This window comes from Rhineura floridana, chromosome 11, assembly GCF_030035675.1.
Source record: "Rhineura floridana isolate rRhiFlo1 chromosome 11, rRhiFlo1.hap2, whole genome shotgun sequence".
Classification (NCBI taxonomy): domain Eukaryota; kingdom Metazoa; phylum Chordata; class Lepidosauria; order Squamata; family Rhineuridae; genus Rhineura; species Rhineura floridana.
The window spans coordinates 25,488,916-25,514,269 of record NC_084490.1 but is presented as its reverse complement, the minus strand read 5'-3'; the positions used below and the strand labels follow the sequence as shown (position 1 = coordinate 25,514,269).

The 25,354-nt window shown below is 39.8% G+C and overlaps 1 protein-coding gene across 1 annotated transcript; it reads right to left on the bottom strand.

Moving 5' to 3' along the window:
* Positions 1-4,110: 4,110 nt before the first annotated feature.
* Positions 4,111-16,471, bottom strand: LOC133367581 (vomeronasal type-2 receptor 26-like). Its single transcript, XM_061591676.1, has 6 exons — positions 16,314-16,471; positions 15,508-15,799; positions 10,752-11,612; positions 6,025-6,252; positions 5,147-5,273; positions 4,111-5,012 (listed from the first exon to the last, which is right to left on the bottom strand). The coding sequence occupies exons 1-6, from the start codon at positions 16,469-16,471 to the stop codon at positions 4,111-4,113; spliced, it is 2,568 nt and encodes an 855-aa protein (XP_061447660.1).
* Positions 16,472-25,354: the final 8,883 nt, after the last annotated feature.

The following is a 25,354-nucleotide window of genomic DNA, read 5'->3' as shown; positions in this document are numbered from 1 at the left end:
GTTTCAACTCTGCATAAGATATCAATGTGAGAAAAAAGTACACTAATGTGCCTGTATGTAGAATATGTAGAGTATTCATTCTTAGATACCTCCAGCACCAAGAACATGAGAAGAGCTTGCTGGATCAGGACAATGGTCCATCTAGTCCAGCATTCTGTCCCACAGTGGCTGGCCAATTGCCCATTGGAAGCCCACAAACCTGACCTGAGTGCAAATAGCACTCTCCCCTCCTGCGATTTCTAACAACTGGTATTCAGAAGCATACTATATCTGCCTATGAAGGCACAGCATAGCCATTCTGGCTAGTAACCACTCGAAGAATTAGATACATACTTTCTACTGCTTGCACAGTATCTTTGTCAAGCTTGGAGTCACCTCATTGAAATCTATGATGCCTAAATTAGTCATCAGTAATACACATTTCAGTGGGTCTAATCTAGGTCTGGATTCAACCCAATGATGAGTTTTGCCTTCTTTCTGTGAATCATCAAGCAGGGAGAACTATTACTTACAGTGTTTTTTATTCTATTGTACATAGCAAAATTTGTCATAAATGTCTCCAGTAAATAGCCATTTCCTATATTAGTGATCACCTGCTTTAAATATTATGCTTTAAGCCATAAGCCAACTGGTAAATGTTGTTTATTCTTATGCTTAAACAATTCTCCACATTGTTAACTTTGTCAATTTCCATTGCAGTACATGTGTTACAAGAGATAATAACTTGTGTTATTTTATGGTTCAAAACAAGGTAGCTTAAAATTCCATAGGCAAAAACATACCATAAAGAAAGAAAGCAAAAGCAGCTCCATAAACTGCACACAACACTTCTTCTAATATGGAATGTTCCCAGCAGGTAATTCAATTTCTAGACTCAGTTCTCAGCCCAGCTGGAACCCCAGGTCTTTCCAGATGTGCAACATTCAGTTTTTAAAAGAATCATTATACACAATGTATATTCCGAAAACACAACTCAAAGAGATGTAAAAACACATCCGCATGCGTACGTGTGAATTCTGCAGATGCTTGTATACTGCAAGAGATCCAAAATGTACTTAGAGCTAACAGGATCATTTACTGGAGTTGAAACCGCACGTTATCCATATGTATTTGTGTGTGTGTGTAATCCAGCCACAACCCAACAAGAAATCACACAAAAGATAAAATAAAGGTAAATTTTATTCAAAGAATGAAACAGAAAAATGTAGTCATCATTTATAGTGAAATTGTGAGCAACATCTAGCTAAATGCATTATTCAATTGATAGATCTATAGAGGCTATAAAACACCCTATTTTACTTACCCTCAAGAGAAGGTAAAATAGGAGTGTTAGAGTAATACCTTTTTTGTAGAAATGTTGGGACTCAAAGTCAGGAATAAGGCTTCATATCAAGCTCAGGAGTCAAGCTGCACCCACAATGTAACCTAGGGCTAGACACAAGAGATCTCAGCCTTCCTTGATCTGGTTGTCCTGCACTGTGTTGCAATATGAAAGGGAGGAATTTGTGAAGGCCCAAAAGATGTGCCGACTCCATGGAATCCTGATCCTAAAACCCCTTTTGCTCTTATAGAGTTACATGTAATTGGGGAAGGGGAATGAGGTGAGAGGCAGTGCCTATGTGAATAATGGAGAAAAAAGGACATCCTGGAATATGTTTTGAAATGCAAGGGCTGGGGTCCTGTTTGCGCCAGGTGTTAGATGCATACATTAAGTCCTGTTTATAGGATGCTCAGAGAGCCAGCATGGTGTAGTGGTTAAAATGCTGGACTATGACCTGGGAGACCAGGGTTTGAATCCCCACACAGTCATGAAGCTCACTGGGTGACCTTGGGCCAGTCACTGCCTCTCAGCCTCCGAGGAAGGCAATGGTAAAACCATATCTGAATACCGCTTACCATGAAAACCCTATTCATAGGGTCGCCATAAGTCAGAATCAACTTGAAGGCAGTCCACTTTTTTCCATAGGATGCTCTCTCAGTGTAAAAATCCTGTCATTACTGTCTGCTATCAGACATGCAGTGTAAAGATCTGATTCTTAAGCAATCTTATAGCAAAGTTCTTAGTATAAATATCCTGCTGTTGGGGGAACGTATCCTTATCTCTTGTACTTCAAAAGGTCTATAGATCCACCAGGATGTCACCTCTTATGAATGTGAATCCTTTTCCTCTAGAGATGCTAAGGTTTGGAATTTTGGTTTAACGTATGTGGAACCATGAAATCTGTGCTAGCCCCGTCACAAACAACTCTTGAGTATACCAGGGGGCTGGTCTACTAGGATTCATTGCTGCTGTGTTTCTCATGCCAAGCTCCACTGTGATGGATCAAGGGATAAGAAACCCAAAACATATAGCTCTTGGCGTAACTGAGACAAACTCTCACATAGTTCTATTCTGATAAACATTAACCGCAAACATGAGAACTGAGCAAGAATTATAGCAGAGAAAGGTTGCAGAAACCTCCTCCAACAAGTCTCTGCTTGGCACTAAAATTCTTCAAGACTTTTTCCTTATTGATAATTCTTTATTGTTGAGTTTAGGTTTCCGTGTTATAATGTAACATATGGGAAAAGTTGAGCGTTTCTGATTTTTTAAAAAAAAGTATATTTCAAGGGCTGCAGTTCAATTTTTTTAAAAAAAATAGATTAACAAATTAACAATACTTCAAGGAAATCCTGTCCTCCAAATGGAAGGACTAGGGATCTTTTAAAGGGACTGGAACATTATCTGTATAGAACCACTAAAGGGAGGGATAGACTCAAACAGATCCCCATGTGTATGCACATAAAACACTAGTATAGAGGAGGTGACAAAGAGGTGTGAGAGCTAACCCATTCAAAACCCAGCTCATACAAATGAAGCTAATTTACTGATATAATTTACAAAGAATCCATATTTAGTATAGCTGGGAAGTCATCCAAACGTCTTCCATGCCAGCACAACAACTAACAAAGCAAGGTGTTCATGTTTGCACTTTAATGCTTCTGAGTATAATGACCATAATGGCTTTACTGGAAATAAAATTTCACAGCCCAATAAAAATGTAGACTTAGGACACAGCAAAACTCAAGATCCACCAAGATGAGCAAGTTAGGAACTGGTGGATTTCTGGCTCGGCTAGCTGGTTCCCAGCTCATCTAGGCTATGCCAGCATAACTCACTCATCCTGCATCAGCCAGAAATACACTGGCTTAATTTGCTCATCCCAACTCAGTTGGGGGTCTGCTGGCTGATCGGAGACCAACAGCTTATGCTGTCATACATCCCAAAAAATGGATGTTCTAGGATGAGCAAGTTAAGCCAATGTATCTCCAGCTGAGCTGGGATCAGCAAGTTAAGCAGGGGTAGCTTGGCTGAGCTGGGAACCAGCCGGCTGAGCCTAACATCCACCAGATCCTAGCTCACAGATCTCCAGTTTGGATTGCATCCACAATAAAGGGGGAGAAGATCAGAGACACAGAAATCTAATATTTCATACCCAAATAAGAAAACAAATTGGAGGGGAAAGCACAACCATAACGTCAATGTTGAAAGGTGAATGCTGGACGAGCATATATTTAACCAATGATGCACCAATATGACTAGGCATCGGTGAATCCAAAGGTCTAGAGAATTAAAACAAACAAACGCTAAAGATTCATACATAGCAAGCATGGCCTGTGAGAGAGCCAAATTATATTCAAGCCTGGCTTGTGTATTTCCTTCAGCAGTAGGAGCACTAATGCAATTTTCCTGTACCACTGCTGGTAATGACTGAAGCAGGTGGACCATGTGTGAGAAGCAGAAATATGGTTACTTTCACAGTGGTGTAGCTCATCTCTTTGCTATTGCAAGTAATGTGCTCTGGGAGGGCATCACCACATAGGGTTAAAGAGAAGGTTCCAATCAGTGCAGAATGGAGTAAAGGGATGAAGTGATCCTCAAGCATGTGCCTAATGAGAGGGTTTTTTTAAAACTTCAAATAGCATTAGCAAAAATTCATAAAACACTTCTATAAGAACTGAGCTAGGCCACTTACAGAATTCTAATTTTATCCAATGGATAAAGTTTTGGATAAGTTTTATTGGATTGTTAAAAGCTGAGTTGTGTTGCAGAGGCATTTAAGTAATGAATTAAATGTTGCTCCTTCTTAAATGTTCCTTATTGTTCAGCTCAGGCCTCATCACAATAATGTAGAATTTGGGGACAAAGATACACCCCAGCAAGCCAGCAGTGGAGGCTAAGATAGAAAAGACCTCCACAGCTACCATGTATTTTCCTTTGGTGCTTAGGTAGGAGGGAACAAAAGATAACCAAACACTGCAAAAAACCAGCATACTGAAAGTGATAAATTTGGCTTCATTGAAACTGTTGGGTAATTTCCTGGCATGGAAAGCCACACAAAAGCTAGCAATGGCCAGCAGGCCCAAGTAGCTCAGGACACAATAAAACATGGTGAGTGATGCCTCATTACATTTCAGTAGAATTTCTTCAGACACTGAATTCATGTCAGCCTCTGGAAATGGGGGAGCGATTGCCAACCACACAGTACAAATCCCTAATTGAATAAAAGAGCAAGAAAGAACAATGGAGATGGCCAGTCTTTTCCCCACCCACTTCCTCATGCTGGATCCTGGTTTTGTGGCCATGAAAGCGAGAACAACGGTGATGGTTTTTGCCAGCACACAAGACACAGCCACTGAGAACATGATGCCAAAAGCAGTTTGGCGGAAAAGACAAGTCACCTTCCCTGGTGCGCCAATGAACAGCAATGCACAAAGAAAGCAGAGCAGGAGGGATAAAAGAAGAGTGTAGGTGAGGTTTCTGTTGTTGGCTTTGACAAGGGGGGTGTTGTGGTTTTTCACAACTATCACTACCATTAGAATTGAGATAAAAGAAAGAAAAATAGCACTAACAGTTAAACCGACTCCCAGAGGCTCATCATATGACAAGAAGTTTACAGCTTTGGGAATACAGGAATTCTGGTATTTATTTGGATGATAATCTTCTTGGCATTGAAAACAGTCAACAATATCTGGAAAAGAAAGATGATAGTTTCAGTGATACAAAACTGCCATGTTGCAATCCATGTTTGACCCTGTGACCCCAAAAAATGCATGCACACTTCTCTGGATTGTAGTTGATAGCTCTACGTAGTACAATGCTCACCCATCTGGTTAGATATCTTTCCTTCTGGGCATGGGATGCAACTATAGCAGCAGGATGGCCTCCTTTCCAAAACTGTCTTCCTATAACCAGGTGCGCAGTTGTCATTACATACAGAGATAGGCTGTACCTAATCCATCAATGGAAAGGGAAAACGTTATCTTCAGCGGTGTGTGCTCTTTGTATGGCTCTAATACTACTTGGTTGTTGGGTAAGATCACATAAATAGTTTGCATGACTGGAGAAGATGAAAACATTGGTCTAATTTGTTTTACAAAGAACATTAAACAATGGGTGTACTTAAGCCCATTTATTTCAGTTATGTCTGTTTTGGATTCATGCCATACTATTGCATCTGGAGAGAACACACTGTTGTTTCAAGTTATCTGTGTATTGTACTGCAGGTTTGAATATCCCTTACCAACACATATATCCACTTCTAATGAGGACAGTTTATGTCTGCAGGCACATAAAACAATATGTGTACACATGATCAAGGAGAGTGTACAGACACAAGGCTTGCTCCCCCAACTTTGTCATGTGTGGACCACCATATAGATTTCTAGAACTGGATTTTGAAAGATGGTTCTGTGTCACTTAAATATAAAACTATGAAATCGACTTCCCACTTTGCACAGCCTACTGATGGAGCTGCAGAAGAAGACTTTTATGATCAGCCCTACAAACTTATTGACCGAAGTTTGAGTCACCTTTTGTTTTCCTTCGCCATGGGAGAAAAGATGCTAACTTTATCAGTATCCCTGTTCAAAGTCTCACGAATGAGGAGAATCTCATCCTCCAGAGCATTTGCTAACTTTTCAGAAAAATCTTGCTTATTTAAAAGTTGGGCACATACCAGGATATCTATACTCAAATCCTACCTTATTAAAGCAGCTGTGCCAAACAATGGCATCCTCCTTGATGGAGAAGGCTTGGTCAACAGGAAGTTGGGGATCCATCCTTCCAACTTTTACTCTAATGAATGATTGATTTGGGAATGTGATCAAGTTTATAACATCAAATCCTCCCACTAATTCTCTGTTGTGGTTAAAGAAAATCTTGTCCCCAGCACTGTTGTTAAATGAGACATGTTGCAGAAAGTGGTGGAGCTAGAGTGAAAAGGAGACAAAATTTCAACTGAATGGGAGCTTCATCTTTCCTACTGAGACACAGACAATTCTTTTTAATGTTGTGTTCCTTTTATTCTAACCATACTTTTGTTATTAGAGACAATCACAATCTCCCCCCTCCTTTTGAATTCATGTTCAACTCTTTCAGATAATTCTCTATTGAATTTTCAATGAATTGCTTGGCACATTTGAACAATCAATAGACCCATGATGGTAAACTTAGGTGGTAGGGGCTAGGGATGGAAATATATGTCAATTTTGGTTCTCTCAGTTTCCCATTTTTCAAATGTTAAATTCAGTTCTCTACATTTCTGCAGCAATCTGTGATTTTTTTTTAAAAAAAATCCTCATGAAAATTCTCCATTTTAGTGTAAATCTCTCCTAATAAACACATTTTTGTAAGCAGTGTAGATAAAGGTACACATTTTTATAAATCATTTCTCATCATATAATGCATTTTTGTATGTTGTTTCATTTATATATTCATTTTTATGCACATTTTCCCCTAATATATGCATTTTTGTAACTATTATTTAGTTGGCACCCTGCACTACAAACGTTTATGTGAATTTCGAAGGATGGCTGTGTTTCAGTTCTCATATTGTTTTGGAAAGTGTAAATTTGATAAATTCTGCTTGAAATGCAAACTGAATCAAAATTCTTGCCCATCCCTAGCAGGGGCAGGGAGTCTGCATCAGAGGGTGGCCAGACGGTATAGTCCCTAACTGTTTGACCTTTATGCAGACCCAGCAAAAAAATCACACTGGCTGACTTTGGGATATTTTTGGACCCCAGTGAGATTTCCAATGGAAGGCTGGGATCACTTTGTTCCCCACAGAAATTTTATTTTATTTTATATTATTTTTTTGGTCACCACAAGTGTGCTTACAGTACAAAAGCACCTTGAGCCAAAAACTCTTATTCAGAGGACGTATATTTTTTTCTGAGCACAATCTCTGGGGTATTTTTGAACCCCAGTGTTTTCTTTCCTTCAGAAGAAAAACAGTAAGTGGTAACCATCTGAAATCTGGGGAGATTGTACAGGTGATAGTTTGTGACAATGACTCAGAAGGACAGCCCTGTAGATCTACTCATGTGTAAATTACACCATAAAAGGCAGAAATTTGTACCTAGGGTCTCTAAGGTATTTTTGGCTCCTAGTATTTTTTTGTTTCCAGAAGGAAAAACGGTTAATGGTAGCTGGATGAAATTTGGGACATTGTATGGGTGACAGTTTTTGACAATTTCGTACAAGTGCAACCCTGTAGGCCTACTCCTGTGTAAATTGCACAATAAAAAGGCAAAAAATATGCCCTCAGGGCTTTTTGGGTTCTGCATGAGGGTTAAATGGGTTATTTAATCCGCACTCCAGAAAACATATCTCTTGAGATCTGAACTGAATTCTTGATTATGTGCTGCTTAATGTGCCTTATAGAATTCTTTTATGTGCCAGTATTTTTCAATAGTATGTGGTTTTATATTTATCAATGAGTGAGATTTGATTTGCCTGATATAGGACATAATCACTTTCTCCATCATGACAGGTGGAGTGCTTTAGGATTTGATGCAAATCTTACTTCACATGCAATGTCACCCTCAGATGGAAGGAAGTGCTTGAATTGGGTGTGTGAAATCTTTTCCCTTGGTGAATGTGGACTCTAAGCTATATTTAGTTTATTTGAAACATTCTATACAGTCATAGTGACAGCCAGTGTAGTGTAGTGGTTAGAGCATTAGACTGGGACCTGGAATACTGTGGTTCAAATCCCTGCTCGGCCATGAAGCTCACTGGGTGACCTTGGCCAGTCACTGTCTCTCAGTGTAACGTATCTCACAGGGTTGTTGTGAGGATAAAATTGGGAGGCGGGAACCATGTTTGTATGGCACCTTGAGCTCCTTGGAGGAAAGGAGGAATATAAATGTAATAATAAATACATAAATAAATAAGTTGGCAAACCAGACAGAGCTGTTAAAAGGTGTTCTTTGTCACTGAAGCCATCTGGGGCTCCAGTGACAAAGATGGTTCTGGAAGCACCCTCCAACTATATATTTGCTCTTTTCAGGTGAGTATAACCGCATCTATGAGCCACCAATTCACAAGACCTCCAAATATTACCACAGTAAAAATAAAGAAAAATAGTCTATAGTCATAAACATTTCATTTGATTTGAATCACTACAGCCAGGTTATCCCTGTCCAAGAATGGCTGTAGTTGGCCCTCTTAGTCACCAAAATGACAAAGATTGATCCAGGAGCACACCCAAACTATGTACTTGCTCATTCAAAGGGAAAGTAACCCCATCCAATCTCCCAAACACTGGAACCACCCACCCAACGTGCCTTTGCCTTCCCAGGGTTCAAACTCAGTTTGCTATCCCTCATTCCTTCCACAACAACATCCCAGACCATGCCCAGCCTCTTCTGACTCAGATGTTATGGAAAATGGAGCTGTGTATCATTAGCATACTGATGATATGCTACCCCAAATTCCTAATGACCACTCCCATTGTTTTCATATAGATGTTAAACAGCTCTGGTGACAGTAGTGTGCCCTGAACAAAGACAGTGAGGACAAGACACAATACTCCAATGCTATTCTCTGAACACCACCCTGAAGGTAGTAACCAAACCCCTGGAAAACAGTGCCCCAAATATACATCACTCAGGAGGTCCAGGAGGATACTGTTGTCAATGTTATCAAAATCCACCAAAATATGAAGAAGCAGGAGGAGAAAATTATCTAGTGTGGATGCTTACAATATAGTATGCATTGTTTTTGAACCAAGGGGAAAGCAACAAACACTGTGTTTTAGAATAGGAGTAGGGAACTAATGCCTGATGGGTGAAATTGGTCCTCTAGGACTCCCTATCCAGACCTCAGGCCTCTTCCCAGGCAATACCCCCTTCCAAGAACATTCCTTCTTCCCAGGCCCCACCCTTCAATGAGTCCTGCTTCATACCCTCAAGTGCTTTTGCTGGCTGGAATGTGTCCTTGAACTATGATAATGCCACTTTCTTGTCTGGATGAAGAAACGTGTGGGTACAGATACTGTTGATTTTTGCATGGCCAGAGTGTAGCCAATTCTATAAAGGTAAGAGTCATATCTGCTGCTCCATCCACTTTTGCCTCTGAATCTGCCCACCACTGGCATGTGGCCCCCAGAAGTTGCTCCTGAGGCCATGTGGTCTTTGGGCTGGAAAAGGTTCCCTGATGGGGAATTTAGGGGTCCGATGGACCAGGGGTCCTGCAGAAATTGAGGACACAGGCTTGCAGCAAAAAGGTAGGCCTTTATTTAGTAAGGAAATGTACAGGAAGTCAGTTTCCCATGATGTTCGATGGAGCTCTGCCACATGGCACTGATGTCTACATTTTTATAGCCTCCAAGACAAAGAAACTAGCATCTTCCAATGCAAAAGTTACACATAGGTATTACCTAGACATTATGCTGCTTATATTAAAATCTAGCCAACCAGATAACAGAAATTCTAATACCAACCCATCCCTTCTATGACCTAATACATTCCACAGCAGACCCTTCCTGACCCTTTGGAGACACTGAGGCTGCTGTACCAGGGTCTTACTCCTTTTATCTTATCTCCTGGCCTTGCTGTCCCAGCATACTGAACATTCCAAGAAGGGACCTTGGAAGGGACCCAAAGAAACAGAATCAAGCAGAGACAAAAGAGAATGTTCAGCTTTGATTTACCTATTAATATATTATAACCTCACTATTCCTGAAGAATATATAGTTTATTAGTTTATTATAAAAATTCCATATCATCCCCACTCCTGCTTTAGAACCCTCATCCAGCAGCCATTATACTTAACACTTTTGCAACTATTTTGGTCTATCATTTTGATCAACATAAATGATGCCGTGCACAACATACTTTATCTATGGGCAGCTTTGTCCCTCTTCAGACGAAGGAAAGGCTCCAGAATTTCACAAGGGGCAGTGCTTCTCCATATGCTTCACTAACGTAGCTGTCATAACAGCAATAGGTGTCAACAACATATATTTGTAGCCTAATGGTGGTGTGTGGTATGTGTGTATGTACTGTAGGTGGGGGATTGATTGAAGGAGGAATCACCTATTACAATCTAGGGATAGCAGGAAGAGGCAGTACCCTACAAATTCTTATGGTGGTATCCAAGAAGGTTAAGGACCAGAGAGGAGGGAGCAAGGAATGTTCATTGATATTGTGAAGAAAGCAGAAAAAAGAGTGCATAAAAGGTTGCTGGGGAGCTAATTGCCTATGCAGGTTGAAGCCTGTTTTTACCTACAGAAGTGATACATTCCCCAGAACTAAACAGATACATTGCATACAATGGCATATGCACATGTGACATTCATGTGGAAATAACCAAGTATCCAGTCAAAACATTCTTGAAACATTACTACAAGAACACACACATTACTGTATAGTATCTCACAATTTATGAACCACCACCCAATTGAAAGGATTTAAGGCGTTACCTGCCATAGTCTATTGTTCTGAAGCTCCCTTCTCTTTCCATCCATCATTGCTCTATTTTTGTATCTGGACAAACACATAGCATGTAAAGCATGGGCAACAGCATAGACAGCATTATATATACTATAGCTGTGGCCAACCATAGTCATTTCAAAAAAAGGCCCAGGAAGGCTCTCCAGACTCTCTTTTCCAGTACAGATATCCCCAACCACATTATCCAGAACAGCATCTGGAAATACACAGTTGAATGCTTGCCTCCAGAAGGCCTTGATAAAACCATCTTCTATTGCACTTGAAGGATTTCTGTCCTGAAGAAATTGATGGAATAATGGTAGCTCATTGAAATGAATTGTAAAGGATATAGCACCATGGAGGACTTGTATATCCCAACTCTTTTGATAAACAGATGTTGTGAACTCCATCTGGGCTGTCAGTATCCAGACTTTACCTTTCAACTTTTGTACGCTTTCTTCCATTTCTGGTAGAAAAAGAAGCCATCTCAAAAGTATCATGCTATTAACATCTCCATAGTAGATCATTGCATTGGCTATGCTACTCATTACTTTATCATATATCTCCATCAGCCAATCAATTGTTTCTGGTAGGCGTTCTTCAAAACTTAAATAAGGGTATGTTTCTATGAAGGCAAAGCAAATGCCACTCTCAGAGAATACTGGAAGAATCTTATGCTCAAATCTCTCTCTGTTCTCATTATTCTCAGTAATGAATCCAGCCCATGTCCACTTGAAATGGAGAAATAACTGAAGAATCCCCCTATACTGAAGTGCTTCATATGGGACCATCCGATAGAAGGAATACTCTTGAGTTTTATCAGTTGTCTCCGGGGCAAAGCCATATACCAGCTAAAGACACATTTGGAAGTGGTGGGATAGAAAATGTTTACAAATGAAATGAGAACATACAGTATATGTGACTGCAAGCCATAGTGCAGGGATGTCCCATGCTATGCCCACCAGATGTTGTGGGCTATTGTTCCCATCAGCCCCAGCAAACTATATTTGCTGCTCTTTCAGCTGTTATATTTTCATCAGTATTTACTGCTTTTTTATTTACTTCACTCTCCAGTAGACTTATGGATGGCCCTATGGATGTTGCACTTCAAGTCCCAACCCACTTAGCCAACACACACAATGGTTAGGGATTATGGGAATGGTAATCCAACAACAATTGCAGAGTTACATCTCTATTATTTGTTTATTTACTTTGGAGAAATTATATCCTGACCACTAGCCAAACTTTTTGAGGCACCTTTCAATATTTTGTTGTTGTTGTTATGTGCCTTCAAGTCGACTATGACTTATGGCGACCCTATGAATCAGCGACCTCCAATAGAATCTGTCGTGAACCACCCTGTTCAGATCTTGTCAGTTCAGGTCTGTGGCTTCCTTTATGGAATCAATTCATCTCTTATTTGGCCTTCCTCTTTTTCTACTCCCTTCTGTTTTTCCCAACATTATTGTCTTTTCTAGTGGATCATGTCTTCTCATGATGTGTCCAAAGTATGATAACCTCAGTTTCATCATTTTAGCTTCTAATGATAGTTCTGGTTTAATTTGTTCTAAGACCCAATTATTTGTCTTTTTCGCAGTCCATGATATGCACAAAGCTCTCCTCCAACACCACATTTCAAATGAGTTGATTTTTCTCTTATCTGTGTTTTTCATGGTCCAACTTTCACATCCATACATAGAGATCGGGAATACCATGGTCTGAATGATCCTGACCCTTTCAATATAACATAGATAATCATACAAATCTTACTAGATTAGGAAATTTCTATCTATCTGTCTGTCTGTCTCTCTGTCTGTCTGTCTAATTTTCTTCCCTAGTTCTTTGATGTTCCAGCTGTCATTCTGCAGTTAAATGTCCTGGCCTGGCACTGGCTGTTGAAGAATCCTGATTCTTAGTGAAGTTTCTAACAGATTCTGGCTTCTGGTAGCAGTGGCAGAAGAAAAGGAGAGGAGTCAGCAGACCCATTTAGGGCAGCTGGCACTATTGTGTCCCATCCTCAATTCTCAAACAGAAAATTTTAAGCTTTCACTAACTGAGTGGATCTATTCCCAATATTGTACCATTTAAGCCCAACAATGGAACGGACTCACTATGTTTCAGAACATAGATCATGTGCATCCCTTTGTTTCGTATCCCATACCGTAGGCAGTCCTAAGCTGTGGCAAACATATAACAGCATGTCAAAGAGAAAAAAAATCACAAAAAGTCAGCTGTCAATTTAAAAGCCCAACACTTTTAATCAGCCTGCAAACTGAGGAAGGCAAAGCAACGAGACTCCACATAGAGGAGCCATTTGTGGCTGCCAGGAAAGCAATCATGTTTAAGAGTTGGAATAGTGGAAAGTGCCAAGAATCCAGTCCGCTCTTAGGTAGACAAGAAAGGAAAGCACGTTATGAATCACACCTGATCCCATCTATGTCCATTGGCCAAACAAACTGATTGGTCCTCAGTGTGGGCAAAAGAATTCTAGCATGGGATTTGAATCTTTCACTAAAACCCCTAATTGGTCATCCTTGGCTTCCATAGCATCACACAATCCTGAAAATTCTCCCCCCCATTTGCCTAATACCACATCTACCAGCAGCAGCAGGGACCCCAATATGCGTTAATGCCATACTGTTCTTTTACCCTCTCTCTTTCTTTACACAGATAAAAAATTCATTCACACACAGTAATACATAACTTCTTATCATGACCTCCCCCCCCCAAAAAAAATCCATGGACTTTGCCCTCCCATTTTCTTTCTTTGTTAAACATATTTTTCATTTTAAAAAGGTTTATTTAAAGCTTTAATTTTACATAATTTACATAATTTAATTTTACATAATTTAAAGTTACATAATCATATAAAGGTAACCCTATACAGTAGGGCCCCGCTTACTGGTGCTCCGCTTCCCGGTGTTCTGCTTATGTGGCGGCCTTCCTCCCCTCTTTTAAAGCCGATTTTGCCACTTTTGTGGCATTTTCATGTCATTTTCGCACAACGTGCCCCATTAAAGTCATTGGGGTTCCACTTTATGACAATTTCCACTTTACGGCGGGGGTCCAGAACGGAACCCGCCATATAAGCGGGGCCCTACTGTAATATAAATTAACAATTTAACATTTCCATCTAGATTAATAAATGAATATAGAAGTGTTTATTTTTTTTTAAAAAAAGTTAATTACCTGTAAATATTTAAATATGCATTAATGAATGTTATCTACTTTATGGCCAACCCTTTCAAAATGAATTCGGACTGATCCATAATTTCCCCAATATTTGATATGGCTGGACTTTGTACTGTACCTTCCAGAACATTACAAATATTGACCACTTCTCAAACAAAACAAAACAATTATTTTCCTGAATTCTGTATCTAATCCTAATAATGTTTATTATTTTTCATCACAGATATCAAATCCAACATACTCAGCAGTCAATCCATACCATAAATGCCATCAGGGAAGGGTCAAACTAATATTATTATGTTGATTAATATACTACTCTGAGTTTTATTGGGGAATCAAGTGGGGTGGTTTTCCCCCCAAATTATTAAAATAAAACATGGAATAGTATGGAAGCATGTTATTTGCTAGACCCACGTTATTCCTTCCTAAATATATTTCCAGCTAAGTACAGAATCCAGCATGGAAATCCTGTAAAAATGTTCTCCTTTCTTTGAGCTGAGAATAACAATATATATGTATCAGTTAGAAAAAATAATATCAGTTAGGGATTATTTATTGAATTTATATCCCATCCTTACTCCCAAAAGGAGTCCAGGGTAGCAAACAAAATTGTGGTATTGCACCAGTAACTGATCCTATCCATTATTTCCCCAGAAAACTGTAAGATCTGTCCGCAGCTAAGGATCATATGGAGATCTGGTGCAGGATGTTGAGTCAGCGTACCAGCACAGAGGCCCCTGTATTAGTTTGATGTGGGCAGGGACTGAGTGGGGGGTCAGGACAGGAGAGTGGCAGCATTAAGCACAATCCTATCATGTCAGGACACACCTCCTTTTAATTAGCACAGTATTGAGACTAGAAAGCATGAATATTGTTAATTCAAAAGCTTAAATCCAACTGAAGATGTTACCAAGCTTAGCAGTTCTTTAGTTTGGGAGGATACAGAACTTTCTCCAAAGTGGAGCCTCACCACATTGGCAGAGGCTTCCTGCCAGGAGTGTAGTGGCAAATTCAGAAGTTCAGGGTCCCTTCATGAAAGCTGCAGCCACCCCCTCCTCCCTTTTTTGCTGATGGGTTGGGAACGAGATCACAGATGCAGACTGGGATAAAGTATGTACTTAAAAGGCTTGTTGAAAGAGGAAGGTCTTCAGTAGGCACCAAAGAGATAACATAGTACCAGAACACTAAAGGTCCACTTCCTATGTTGTGCAGAATGGACTTCCTGATAAGATGGCATCTGCACAAGGACCTCACCTGCAGAGCACAATGGTTGACTAGGTATAGAAGGGTTAACACAATCTTTCAGGTATCCTGGTCCCAGACTTTATAGGGCTTTGTACACCAAAGTCAGAACCTTGAACTTGGCCCAGTATAAATATCAGATGGAATAAATTGACTTTTTTTCTAGATCTGAAATTCACATAAGAGTTAGGATGAAAGGCATCTCTTGCCCTCCTCCCCTCCCCCAGGAATGGGAAAGAACTTTTCTGGCAGCAACAGTAAAGTTACAGTTGAAAAGGAAACAGAATGCAAATCACTTGTCCATCTCCATACCTGTGACATCTTATAATTGCTCAAAATATTTGCTATCTGCAGGGACATTTGAGAGTTAAGCCCACCAATGACTGTAATTAGATTATCTTGGGTATCACACTTGTAGTTTGGGACAAGTCTGTTCCTTGAGGAAGTAAGTTGCATTGCAGCATGATAGGTCCACTTTGCATCCAAATAACTGTCATAGATATTGAATCCCAGAGTGACATTGGGTAGGATGTGGGGATTTTCATTGAGCTCCTTTATAGCAAATATCAAGGCCAGGATGTGCTGATAATTCTTTGTTACAACGCTAAAATGGAATGAGCATCTTTGTCACCAGTATACTTTACATTTTGTAAAATTATTCATATATTGTACAGCTTCTTCAATATTATTATCCATTTCAGTATTTATATATTGTGTTTTATGAGACAATCCTAAATGTATGCAGATGAATACAACACTCATTATATAACAGTGTATGGTGCTAGATATATAAATGAGTTGAACCTGACCTTCATTATTTGCACCTAGTTCCCATTGAAATCAATAGGATGTAAGTCACAACTAACTTGCCCTGCTTATTTCAATAGGACTGTATGTTCAAGCAATAGTTAGGCTCCAACCCAATATTTATAAACTATTTGTATACCATATTTTACAAAGTAAAACTGAAACCCATGTTACAATGGTTTATGTCAACAATTAATATCATCTTATAGTCTTGTGCATTGTGCATTGGTGCAGCTTGTCAATATAACCAGACTGGTATATACAGTATATTCTGGACACAGTTATATTAAGGAGAAATAATTGTTCCTTACATGAGTTCATCCAAGCTTATCTGGGGAGGATGTTCATTGAATTCTGCTGGACTGGTGAGGAAGAAGACCTGTGAAACAATGCCCCCGAATATGAGATCTCCTGGTTGATAATACTTGAGAAGAATTGGGTTTGGATCCGGGATCCTACATTCAAGCATGCGAGCCTTGCATATGATGTCAGGCAGCAGCGTTAGTAGCAAAAATGCTAATAAATACATATTGAGGCCAAGTCTAAACAGAAATTTCTCTATTTGCATCTACAGTACTATCATTATATTGTTCAGTGGTCTCATCTGAATATTTTGTTCATTTGCTGATACAATTATGACCTGTAGTATAAAACATCAAATGTCAGAAATTAACCTGGTGGAGCCTTGCCTGTCCCTCATCTGCAGCCTAGTTCTGAACAGAGGCTGGCATATTTTATACGTTATTCACAGCTTTTGTTATTAATTTTGTTATTGTCGACTAGAGCTCCAGAGAGGACTGTGGAAGAAGCAGAATGAATTACATGCCTTTGATAATTATAGGGGGATTCTGTTGGACTGCCCATGTATTCTCTGTTGCATTGCCCATAAATACTTTTGTCAAATCCTGCTGGGAGGAAGGGCAGGATATAAATCAAATAATAAATAAATAAATAAAATCTGAACAAAAGTACTAGTTCTGCTTTAGTTAGATACCAGAGAGCCATAGAAGAAGGGCATGAGCAATTAAAGAACTTGGGTCTAGAAATGAAATATATTTCTCCAAATCCATAATTTGCCTGTTTTACTATAAGATTGATAAGTTATTGATGAAAATGATAATAACAATAAAAAGCAATCCCTTGAAATACAGATGTAATTCATGTCATCAGTTCTACAGCTGTAGAAGTATGTTTCTTGAAGTGTATATATATCATACCAAAACCTAGGTGTCCACAAGTGTATGGGACCACAACCTGCATGTTCTGCTCCAACATTCACTCTTAATATAAAGTAAGCCAAACAAAGTCAGTGCATCCATTCATGCAAAATCATTGACTCCATTTATCCTTATTTCCAAATTAAACAGGTGGTGAGCAGGTGGTACTCCCACAAGGACAAAGATCACTTTACTGTCCAAGACATGCCCAGAACTGTTGAGGACCAAGAAGAGGAAGCTGGACAGGGCTGATAGGAGTTTTGAACTGCTCCTTGAACTTTTACAATAGGGTTCCATGGGAGCAGTGAGTAAAAGCAGGAAGGAAAAGGACTGCCTCCAATGCATAGACAGGGACAGGTATTTCTTACTGTATTCAAGCAAGATGCTGAGGAGTGCAGGGAGAATCACAGGAAGTTTATGCACTCAGTTGATCTCAACTATGGCCTGCTGGGTATAATTGCCATTGGGCTTCAAGGCCTCATCACATGTCCACTGCAAGCATATTCCAGGGTACCTTAAATCCCAAATGTTAGCATCTCCCCCCCCGCAAAAAAAGCTAATGCACACATTAGACAACTTTCTGCTTACATTTGTACTTTGGAAGGCCTAGGGTCGCCTCCAGTAAAGCTGTATGGGCTCCATTTAGATGTCTGTATACATAATGAGCCTACACACATAGATAAAAAATTATCCCCAAACCCTCCATTCACCTGTCCCACAAAAACCAACTTAACTGCAGGGGCAGTGTGCTGAACCCTACCTTAAAGGGAAACAGAACAGCCTAATAATAGCCAAAGGGAGATGTACAACATAGGCCCCACTGAAAGGAATAAACTGGGGTTTGGGAGAGAGATGTTGAAAGTGAACATATTCTTTCTGACCTGCTTGGGCCAACAGTATAGCTGCTAACCTTTATTCCAATAATACATGCACAATAAAGCTTCATGAATGACACAGTTCATGAATCACTACTAGGCATAAAAAACTTGCACTTTAAGAATGTACCTATAGCTAACAGATATTTCTATCAAACTTTAAAAAGCAGAGAAACTGGGCAGCTACAGGGAATGCACCAGGGGTGGACTGCCCTATACTGCTCGTGGGAGACAAGGGAAGATTGGGAGACATCGACCTGATATTTAATGGGGTACAATTGCCCCTGAAAGATCAGGTCCACAGTCTTGGGGTGATTCTTGATTCCGAGCTGTCTATGGAGGCCCAAGTTTCATCGGTGTGCCGAGCAGCTTGGGGTCAACTGCGCCTCGTTCGAAGGCTGCAACCCTATCTTCCTGTTCACCAGCTCCCACTTGTAGTGCACGCTCTGGTCTCCTCTCGTTTAGACTACTGCAATGCGCTCTACGTGGGGCTACCCTTGAAAACAGTCCGGAAACTACAGCTGGTACAAAATACGGCGGCTCGTTTACTCATGAATAGCCGCCGATACGATCATATTACGCCAATGCTTTACAATCTCCACTGGCTTCCAGTTATTTTCCGGGCTCAATTCAAGGTGTTGGTATTAACCTTTAAAGCCCTATACGGTTTGGGCCCAGTATATCTGACGGAGCGCCTCCACCGTCATAAATTGTGCCGCCCTACGAGATCTGCCACACATGACCTGCTCTCAGTCCCGCCAACTAAAGTGGCTAGGTTGGTGAAGACTCGGGAGAGAGCTTTCTCTGTGGCAGCCCCCTCGATCTGGAACTCCTTCCCAATAGATCTTCGACATGCCCCTTCCCTAGAAATATTTCGCCGGGGCCTGAAGACTTGGCTCTTTAACCAGGCCTTTACAACCTCTGAGACTTCTAGGGTAAATTAGCCTTGTATTGAAATGCTGATAATTTGTTATACTGAACTGTATGTAATGTATTGACTATATCTTACTTATTGTATTTTATCATATTTTACTGTAAGCCGCCTAGAGTGGCCATTGGCCAGATAGGCGGCCTATAAATTAAAGTTTATTATTATTATTATTATTATAAAGGCTGTGGGCACGGAAGGGGCACCTGGGATGGCTAATTGACTCCCCATTGGCCAATAGACTCCATAAATATGAAGGATGTTCCATCAGATATTGTTCCTTATTTCCATCTACCTTGACTCGCCTGAGGATTCCAGGGAAAACCATTTGGAACCAGGCTGTTCTACTGTGAGTAAGAGATCTTAGGTTAGAAACCTCTTTGTTATATTCTTTTGTCTATATTGAATCTCTCACCTTTGTTATGCCAATGTATCTCTCTTAGCCTGGCGGAGGGTGACTAGCTTTAAGGAAACAAATGGTACTCTCTTTGTGTATATACCTTTTCTTTTCTTTTAAATAAACTTCCCTTTTATAACTGGTGTGTATTGCTTGAAGCTAATGATTCCTAAATTCAGTCCTTGATCACTAGACGCTACTGACTACTGTTGATTAGTGGGGGTTAATGCACTAGAATGGAGAGAGTAACAATAGGTCTGTTCTAGGAAACTCTGTTGGTGCTCTGGGGTCCCCTTCCTCAGAGTAGGAAGCTGGAAAGGGGTGGTGGCAGTTACTACCACCCTGAAAGGAGGGAGAGTTTGCCTGGAAAGCAGAGACCCAAGGGAGTTGGGACTGTTCTCAGGAGCAAAGAACCCCCTTTGGGGTGCTGAAGTCAAGGGACCCCAGGGGGGAATTTTTGACACTTTTAACATATGTACACAAAATGCTGAGCAGTATACTCATACAGTTATTCACATGTGACATTTAATGACCTGTACAGTGTATGTACCTGAATACACAGTAGTTGAGCTGTACAAATCAACAACTGCACCTTTCCACATTTGTTTAGAGAGTTTGCATCTGTGTTTATCAAGCCTATTATCAAACCTTTCTTAAAAAAAGAGATGTTTTAAAGCTTTTAAAAATGTTTTAAAGATGTTTTGTTGTAATATGTTTTTGATAGTTGTTTTGTTTTAATATATTTTAAAGTCTGTTTTATGATGTGTTAAAGTGTTTTTAGTGCTTTTGTTTGCTGCCCTTGGTTCCTACTGGTAGAAAGGGTGGGATATAAATCAAATCTAATTAATTAATTAATTAATAGCCTATCATGCCTGTCATTCCTATGGAGAGTGATGCCTAGATTTTCCAGCTTGATTGGAAAGCCGCTGCTTATACTTGTGGTCTGGCCTAATTTTAAGTTTAGTTTTAGCTTTTTTAAGAGTGAGAAGAGGAAAAGCCATCCAGCTACCTAGACTTAATAGTTAGTACTAAGTACACACCATCAGAAATGTTGTAATTCTTGCCTTCCACTATTTCACAGAAATTATCTTTCCATCTTTGCAGAACCAATGATAGTCTTGGGTCTGTGTACAGTTTTATTATTTACAATAGGTGTGGCTTCCTTGAAATTTTGGCTTTGCGGGTGGAATTGAGGGGGGAGGAATCTATCTTGTAAATGACGTGGTGTCTCTCCCACTATCCCTGCATGGCCCAAGATTGCAGGAATTCATGACACTGTTATTTGCTTTCCCTCTTTTTCCTTCAAGGCTGGTATTAAATATTCACTTTTATAACGCGTGGCTTTTCCTCATCCTAAATCCAACATATTTTAAGGGTTTTTCAAAGTGCTGACATTGGAGAAAAATTATTGATAATGAGCATTCTTTCAACAGGGGTGCATGTTTCCATTTTTTGCTATTTTGTAGGGCTGTCAGTGTAGGTGACTAAAATAATGAAAACATCACCCATGCCCATGTGGGACTGGGTCAAAGGTCAGTGGTAGAGTTCATGTTTTGCATGCAAAAAGATCTCAGGTTTAATCTCTGGCATCTGTAGATAAATCCAGGAAAGCTACTACCAGTCAGTGTTGACAATACTGAGCAGGACGGACCAATCATCTGACCTGGTATTAGGCTGCTTCCTATGTTGCTTACTGTGGACAGAATGACGTTTTCCCATGTTCACCAGTTTTATAAAATTCTAGATGGTTGGTCTTTGAATTGTATCAACCTGTGTGTCTCTTCCCTGGGTTGTTCTACTGTATTGCCCACAGGCACTGGGGAAGAAATGAGCTGCTCAAATGAGGCTCAATTCCCTGTTGGTCAAAACCAGAAAAAGAAAGTACTTCTTTAAAGGATGACCAAAGCCAGGCGATGGTTGAGGCTGAGTTCTGCGAGACCTCATTGGTCCTGGAAATGGCTATCCACTTTCCTTATTTTGGCCACTGTGTAAGTAACAAAAGCTAGGACTTAACTTAGGTTCAGATTTGTGAGTGCAAAGAATGATGGTTAAAATGTTTCTGCTTAATGTACTAAGAGTGAATGCAAAAAAGATGTTCCGAGAATAATGCTGACACTCTAACGCAAGTAGAACAAACATGAGAAGAGCAGACAGGTTAAGAAAGCATTTGCAAGCTGCGTGTATGTAACCCTTAGACTTTATCAGAGCTGGGAAAAGTTGCGTTTTTTGAACTACAACTCCCATCAGCCCAATCCAGTGGTCATGCTGGCTGTGGCTGATGGGAGTTGTAGTTTAAAAAAGTAACTTTTCCAAGCTCTGGACTTTATACTGCTGATAAGTGCTTCCCCTAATTAATGTTTAATTTTCTGTATTCTATGGGAAGGACAGTAACACATGTCAAGTTGACATACTAAAATGATAACATACTGTAATTTGGATTATATGTGCTTTAAGTAATTATATAAAAGTATGCTGTAAAAATGAAGAGACAGAGAGCTTTGGGCTTCATGGTGTTTTCATGTCAGTCAAACTTTCTCTCCAAACAGGTGTTTAACCTTTCCCACAAAATAAAGGTGCCTTTAAACAGATCTGATCTAAAAACAATGTGAAGGTTTCTTTCCTTCCACGCCACTCACCTGTTAATCCAGTGCATAGTTCCCCTGCGATTGCCCGCTCTGCTCTGCTCCAACCTGGATCATCCTCCAAACAATGAAAGGATTCCTCCATGCCCATGTACACAACATTAGCTAGGTTTTAGCCCCCTCCATCCCCAACTGGGAAGAAGGGATGACCATTCAATGTCATGGATCTTCCCACCTCCTGCCTCCACAGACTAGCTGCCAACCTCAGGACCACCCCCTAGTCTTCCCCTTTCCTGGTCGCTTTCAAGGCACCATTGTATTCCCATGTACTCCAGGGTGCCTGTCAAGGTCAAGCCTTAACACAGTAATTTAGAGTGCTAAATGCTGCAAGAGAGGCTGTCGGAGTGCTGTCAGTCACTGAGATACCAGGTTGCAAATAAAACATGATCCATCACAATCTTTTCAGCATTACCAGCCTTCACCCTAAGCTTAGAGGGATCATAATGGCTTCCTGCAGCCAAACTTTGTTTAAGGCTTTAGTGAGCCAGTTCATTGTCCACAGAATCCAGAACCCTGAAAATAAACCCCCCAAAGAGTCCAGTTAACAACTGTGAACTTGACAGACTTTTCCTATGTCAGCAGAGGACATTTTCAATTTTTTCACAGTACTAACTTAGGAGAGCAGGGAGAGTAGGTGTACATGAATGGGGTGTGGATCTCTTTTGCTTCATACATAAGTTCCATTGTTCTATGACTATGACAGTGCTAAAGTATAACTTTTGCCAAATGGGTAATTACAGCTCTCTTCAGGCTATCATGTCTGAACACGATGGATAAAACTATGTAGAGGTGCAGGATTTTTTGATCCCTGACCCCAAATGTTAATGTGTTTGAGGGCTCTTTCCAGACTCTGCACAGTTGACACAAAGATCTGAATGGGGGTTGCAATAGATAGGAGGGGTTCCTTATCTGGCAGCCCCCTTTTTGTATGAGAATTCTCCAAAAAAAGAAGTACAATAGGTTGCTACCAGGCAGGATGATCCTCCTACCACACCCTAGTCTGTCCAGCTGCATGAAAGAGTTTCTGAACTCTATTTTTAGTGCTTCCTCCTCACTTGAACTTTGGGGGGGTTAGCAATGCCATCTTAGCACACAGAGGTATGTTTTTTTGTTAGAAATGCCATTAAATTGCCTTTTAAAACAAAGGAAGCCAAAAGTAAAAATATAAAGACTTTTATTAGGAAAACGAGTAAATGGAAGGGAAATAGAAGGCAACAATTACACAACACAGGCTTATAAGCAAAATCAATGAAGTCAGTCGAGCTGAGTGAGTTACCTATTACCTGCTTGACAAATGACAAAATCACAAAATCAACTCCATATGTTATGTCATCTCAACAATAAAGTTCCACCTCCCTCATAGTCCTGAATTTCCTTTACAAAGGGCCCAGTCTATTCAGAACAAAGGCATTTTTTTAGAAGGACTTATTTGGAGGATGTATATTCAGAGATGATCAAATAGACAGCTCTCCATTCAAAGATACTGTATCTGTGTGTGTGTGGGGGGTAAGAATCCTAGATGGTCTATGTGACACTGTTGCACTACTTCAGTATACTGGGGTTCATCGCAGGACTTCTATGTGCATTCTGTTAATTGTACTTGGAAGTCACCACACAATTGGAAACTCAGATAACACAGGGTTCCCAGTTTTGTAGAGGCTGTTAAGCATGTTCAACCAAACATGTATAGAAGCTCCCTTCAGACCTTCACCCCTTCAAATTTCTCAAAATAGTCTTGGATACTACACAAATATAAGGCAAAAATATCTCAAGGACAGCGCCTTAGATAGGCCATTCTATTACACAGGATTTTGTAGAAAACAAAATGGAATCATGAGCACAGAGACAAAAATATACACATTAAATCTAAATTGGATTGGACTGGATAGACGAGTTTACAGCACAGTCCTATGTCTACTCACATGAATACCATGGGTTTTACTCCCAGGTAAGTGGAATTAGCAGTGCAGCCTTGACTCCAGAGTTTGAGAAAAAGAAAAACAACAATGGCTGCTTTCAGACATGGAATGTACTGCATTAGTTTAATGGATTAAATGGTAGCGCTTTTGTTCTGATTTCTAAAATTTCTTTCAGACTGCAGTACCTGTTGAGTTAAGGGACAGTAAATTTTTCAGCCAATATACTGGCATTACATGCAAATATCTTTTGCACAGCTGCAACGATCAATGTCTTATTTTCATCCCTCACCCATTATACACATGCACACTAGTTTTACACTGTGTAAGAAGTCTAAGATCTCATCCCATCACAATGCAACCTGTCTCCCTTTAGCACCTGACTTTTTTTTAGTTGTCTAAACACAGAGGTGTGTGTGGGAAATGCTGCTGCTACCCTCACCTATGCCAGAATACCGGTACATTTTTTGTAAGGCAAAGAAAAGTGTGTGTCTAAGGGATGAAAATGTACTGCATGCTGGGATGCCTGTCATGTGATCAGCTGCAGCTAGCGAAAACTCCTGTGATTTTCTGCATTCCCAAGCTTGCAAACGGATTATTTCTGGTATTATCTATCATGAAAATTTGTGCTAAACGTGCACTATATTCAAGTAGAATTCCAGCACTATCTTGAACATTGTGTGAAAGATCAAATATAATATGCAAATTATTAGGTAAAAAATCATCAGAATAATGGAATAAAGTGCAGTGTGAAAGCCGCCAATCTCTTACGGCTCTTAGGGATGGGAGAGAAATTTGATTTATTTTGCATTAGTTCTGAATTGATTAAATTCACACTTTCTCACTATAAGAACTGAAACACAGCCATATGTCACAATTCAAACTTATCTGAATTTTGTTATGCAATTCTCTAACAAAATGCATATGGTAGAGGAATATGTGTATAAAAATGAAAATGTTAATGAAACTAATGTACAAAAATGCATTATATTAGGAGAAATTACTTGCAAAATGTACTTTAGTCAAAACTGTAGAAAAATGTCTTTAAGAAGAAAAAATCATCCTCAGATGCTGAAGAAGTTTAATCAGGATTTTTTAAAAAATTGCTGCAGAAACCTGGAGAATTGAATTTAAGATTGGAAAAATAAGAAACGAAGAAAACTGAAATTGATAGACTGTTCCATCTCTAATGACTATAAACCAGAGAGTGATGGTGTTATTCATGTCTTCACAACATCACTTCTGAGAACTGTATTTTCAGTGGCGACTACTACAGGAAAAAGCAGCAATCCTAAATTCTTATGAAATTAAGAAGCAGTTTATAATTAGCATATGTCTTTATTATTAACTACAGGAGAAGATATAGTCAGTTAATTC